General features: G+C 39.9%; 1 protein-coding gene across 12 annotated transcripts in view; it reads right to left on the bottom strand.

The window, feature by feature from the left end:
- Window positions 1–39: 39 nt before the first annotated feature.
- Window positions 40–4,926, bottom strand: part of LOC107313427 (glycerol-3-phosphate acyltransferase 3-like) — a 27,966-nt gene continuing 23,079 nt past the window's right edge. For 6 of the 12 annotated variants that reach the window (XM_085546770.1, XM_015861622.3, XM_015861621.3 and 3 more), the window contains 5 exons: window positions 4,112–4,167; window positions 2,976–3,061; window positions 1,812–1,940; window positions 785–864; window positions 40–330 (listed from right to left, as the gene is read on the bottom strand). In XM_085546770.1, the coding sequence (XP_085402896.1) occupies window positions 216–330; window positions 785–864; window positions 1,812–1,940; window positions 2,976–3,061; window positions 4,112–4,167 (466 nt within the window). In that variant the 3' untranslated portion in view covers window positions 40–215. Of the gene's footprint in view, window positions 331–784; window positions 865–1,811; window positions 1,941–2,975; window positions 3,062–4,111; window positions 4,168–4,926 lie in introns of those variants that run through there. The other 6 variants (XR_014945855.1, XR_014945852.1, XM_015861624.3 and 3 more) reach the window with 5 other exon arrangements.

The raw sequence follows: 4,926 nt of genomic DNA, 5'->3' as shown, positions 1-4,926 counted from the left end.
GCCTGCAGCTCACAGGAAAATGGTGAAACGAGATGCTGATACAGACTGCAAAGACATATGTTTTATTAGTAGTTAAGAAATTAACAGTTAATATCTGACAGGGACAGCAAGAAAGAATGTGGGTTTTAATAGGAAAAAAAAAAAAAAAAAAAAAAGCCCATTTTCCATGGAGTCCAGTCGAAAACCAAAAAAACAGGAGATAAAATAAATAACATTTAGTGAACATTTCCATTTCCCACAAACCCATTTTCTGTCACTAGCTGGCAATATTTTTTCTGTTGCTCTTCCTTGAAAGACTCTTTGACTTTTTTTCTTTTCAGTCCTCCATCCCTGAAACATACAGATAAGGAAATGGCCTTCAGTTCACGTCAGAGTAAAGGTAGAAAAACATTACAATGTACTGCTTTGTAACAGCAACTTCCACCCTAGATGCTGGCTTTTGCAATGCAAAACTAAATGATTTGTTCTGCCAAGATCTATCACACTATAAACAACAGCCTCCCTTTAATCCGATGTTTAAAAAACAAAGTATTTATTCTCACCAAATTCCTCTTTCTGGCTGGAACTACCTGTCAGCTCTGTTTATCTTTTTATATTTTATTAGTCTACCTATACTAGTAAAGCTGTAGGAAATAGTGGCTCATTCAGAGTCTATATGGGTGATGGACTACAGCCAAAGCAAAGAAAACAGGGAAGAAGTTTTAAAAAGAAACCAGGCTTAAGTTTTAGATTACAAAGCACCTAAATATATCTTTAACTCATCCTCAAAGGCGTTGCCTCTTACCATGGCAGTACAGACATCCCTCCCTGAGCAGCAATGACAGCCTTGACTCTGTTGGCAAAGTGAACAGCATCTTCTTCTTCCTGAAAAAGATACCAGTGATTTGCCATGCCGTTGAAACATCTTCTCAGCATCTCACTTGAGGAGACACATTTGTCAGAAACCAGGCACTCCAGTTTATGACACAGATGTACTTCAGCTGCTCCTGAGGAATGCCACCTGGCAAGTCAGTTTGCTGAGTTTGCCATCATCCAGTGTGAAGAGAACAAAGCGTGAGGCTCTATGCTTTCCATGGCAATTCAAAGTAACATGTAGAACAAGGTCACAGGTCAGGCCAGAGCCTGGGAATGTACACCCAGTACCTTGGCACCAATCTAACCCCAGGAAGCTGGGAACACACTGAAAGGATCACCTTGGAGGAGGTGAGCTGTCTTAAACAGAGCTGAGGCCAGACACCACAGTACCAGTGAATTTCCGTGGGCCAGTGAGGGTCTGTTTGCTCCAAATGCAGAAGTCACTCAAGATGCATTACAGCAGCCTGTCTTCCAAAACTAGGGCTGAGCAAAAGATGGGGTAGGCTGGACCAGAATGGGCTTTGCTGGACTAAAAGTCCTGGCTCTCAGCTTCAGATTGGTGTTTGGGGCAGTGGGCTGACACAGACATTTATACAGCTTTCTCTGCTCCTTCTGGTGTCCCACACATCTCAATATGCCAGAAAGAAAAGAACCTTCACGGAAATTAGCTTAATTTATGTAAAGAGTGTACCGCGAAACTCAGAGATGGAAATAGCAAAATCAATGTAATAAAATTACTTTCGGAGCAGCCCTCAAATATTAGGATTGCTGTCATTATCCTAATAGGCTGCACATCCTGATTGACAATCTTAACTTTAGGAGTACAGTGTCACTTTATACTATTTCCATTACATAGACAATAAAGTTTTACTGACACATATTGACAATAGTAACACAGGTTCCCTCTTAGAAACCATTTATGAGCATTCCCAAAGCACAGACAAAAGCCTAAGTACCTCTTTGACCATTGGTGGCAGGTACCACACATTGCAGACAATAGCCCAGCTGGTCAACACATTAAAACTATAGGTCATCATGGAATACTTGGTGCTGTTCCAGAACGCATCTCCAAAGCGAGGGTCATACTGGAAGACAAGAACAAGCAAAAGGGCTCAAACTGCTGTCTAGGTGGCACATTGAGGTGTATAACATACATGCAGAATAACAGGACAAGAGGTAACAGCAATCAGAGATAAAAGAAGCACTTCAATAATGATACAGTAGAAGAGTACAAAAAGGTATGATGTCAGAAAGAGTAAGACATCAGTTCTGAAGAAAGACAACCCAAAGGCACAGAACACCCATTATATGCAGAACAAGAGAATATTCTTGACTATATACAAGCGCAGCTGTGCTCAGTTCTGATCATATAGGCAGGCATTATTTATTTATTTTTGCCAGGAAGCTGTATAATGACTTGTTACATGAGGGACAAATCTAACCACACCTCTAGCAGTAATTATAGTTCAAAGCTCCATGTTTTAACATTTGTTACAAGTTAATACAAGTTAACCTTTGTACCCTAGCAGAAAAAAGGGCCTGTTGTACCCAGGGGTGTATCATACTCAGCGCTGATAGTCGGTTGAGGAAAGGGACTGCCTGTAGCAAGCTCCCCAGGGCAGTGATCATAGCACCAAGCTGCCAGAGTTCAAGAAGCATTTGGACCATGCTTTCAGACACTGGGTTTTACTGTGGGATGATCCTGAACAGTGTCAGGTGCTGAGCCAAATGATCCCAGTGGGTCCCCTCCAACTCAGGATATTCTGTAATTCTAAGAATCCTTACAAGCAACACAGGACCCCCAAGCTGGGACAGACCCACTGAAACAAATCTTAACTATAACTAGACAGAGCTACTCAGTATGTAAAGATTTGTCGTCTACAGATACGCTGACTTGAAAGGTTTACTCGATAATGCTCACACTACTTGTAACAATTTCCATAAGGTTATGCAACGTTATAGCTTCAGGAAAAGGAAGTCACGTATCTAGAGCCAGAATGAGTTGGCTAAAGCTTACTAGAGAGTCTTGCAAGTGCCAAAAGAATAATTCAATTACTAGTGCATTCATCCATCAAGAGCCTGTAGCCCCAGAACAGAAAGACATCATTTTCCATACTTACCTTGATAGCTACTGGATGGATAGTCCCTCCTACTTCAAAGCTTCCCTTCTTAAACATCATAACTGATGTGTTGTTTATGCAGGTACCTGGCCAGAATGGAAACACATGAAAAGTTCAATCCATTCTGCAGTCTTTCATTCAGAAATATATTCCCATTATACTACACGCTATGTAAGAGACTGAGAAGCAAGAGCTAATGTCCCAAACACTTGGTAGAAGTGTTAAAGGAGATCACCACTTAACCAGATAAGGAGCAAGATAAGGAGTGGCTGGAGAAGGAAGAGAGTCTGTTTGTAATTCAACAAATCTTCATATTATCACAACAGGAAAATTTAGTGGGAAAAGGAGAAATCTCACAAACTACACCTTCACACCAAAGAAGGTCAACTAGTAGTCACCTGTGCTCTGGGCAGAGGGAGAATGAGACCACCTGAAGCCCCTCTGACTCACTCTCAGAATAGTCTAGATCTCAAACTGCACTTGGGCAGGGGTAAGGCCCTGCCTCCATCACAGTGTTAGAGGGGGCCTCACAACTCCTCGAGACTCCAGACTTGCTTACAACTGCTGACTGAACCACTTCTTTGGGGCAGGTCACAAGCATTTGAAAGGCAGAATACTGCCAGTTCAGGTATACACACACCACAGGGGGAACAACATCAATTTCACTGCAGGATCCAAGGGAGGGTGATATCTCATTTTCTTGTTTTATCCTTTTCTCCCTTCTCTGTCTCTCTTGCTTTCTTTTCCTCTCTCTCTTTCCAAGGCATACTAGAACACAAAGTAAGCCATACTATCATAGCTTATTGCCAATAAGGTCTACATAACTTAAATCTAAATATCATAGTGGGATGCAAATTAACATTTAACTGATCATTTGGTGTTATTTCACCCTATTTGACCTCAAAATTCTTGAGCTCCGATCTCCATACATTACCCAGAGTATCTCAGAGTCAGGCTGCAACACACTAAACCAAATAAACCATCATAAATTCTGTTACATAGTAGAATCTCACTTTTAATATCTCACAAGAGCTCAATAATTCCACAACTAAAAACAAACACCTCAGTTTTAAAGATTAGGCATGATAAACTTCACTCAGTGTAAATGAGCAAAGCAATACAGAGTTGGTTCCTACCTTCTGGAAAAATTAGAATGGGTAATTTGGCCTTATCTGCAATGTGTTCTCTGATTCTGGGGAGAGAAAATACAATTTCAGTGTATTCATTTTCGCAAAAGACTCACATTTCTATGTGGTAAGAATCTAACTATGGATTATCTCTTACATAGAACAAGAAAAGCTCTTGCCTAATAGTTCTTCAACAGACAGTGGTCTCAGCAAGGATGTGTACTAGTTTCAGGCCTTAAAGGTTTTCTCTTGCAAAATGCATAAATAGATTCTTCACAAAAATTCTACACACTCCTTTTATTTCACCATTTGGACTTGATTAATAGAAAGCCTGACAATGATACAATGGCACATAAAAATTGCTTTCTATTTATCTTTGGCAGGTTCTAGTAATGAATAATGTTGAATTTTTGTTGACTTGTTTTGCTTTTTTAATAAAGTGTATTCTATATTTTAAAGTTTTGTGTATACATTTATATATAGTCACACACACACCAGTTCATACACATCTAATGTTTCTCCACCCCTAGATACGAGAAAGAAAGCTACTTCATTGAATTTTCTTCATTACTTAAAAACAACTGCGTTTAAGCAAATAATCCACTTTGGCAGATTACTGACACACGAAATCTATCCATTTTCAAGACACCTGTCATTCCTATGAATCAAAAGTGTACAATTCCACTGAACTCCACATAGAAGAGCATAAACAAAATGTAAACAAATACCAAAAAAAGCAGAGATCTATCCAGTAAAGGGGCACCTTTTCCCTTTTCTAAGGGTTAGTTGCCATAAATGCTTGTTTCATGTTAGCTACATTGCAC

The sequence above is a fragment of the Coturnix japonica genome, chromosome 4, assembly GCF_054131305.1.
Source record: "Coturnix japonica strain WE chromosome 4, WE-NBRP24, whole genome shotgun sequence".
NCBI lineage: Eukaryota > Metazoa > Chordata > Aves > Galliformes > Phasianidae > Coturnix > Coturnix japonica.
This window is presented reverse-complemented; position numbering and strand designations above follow the sequence as displayed.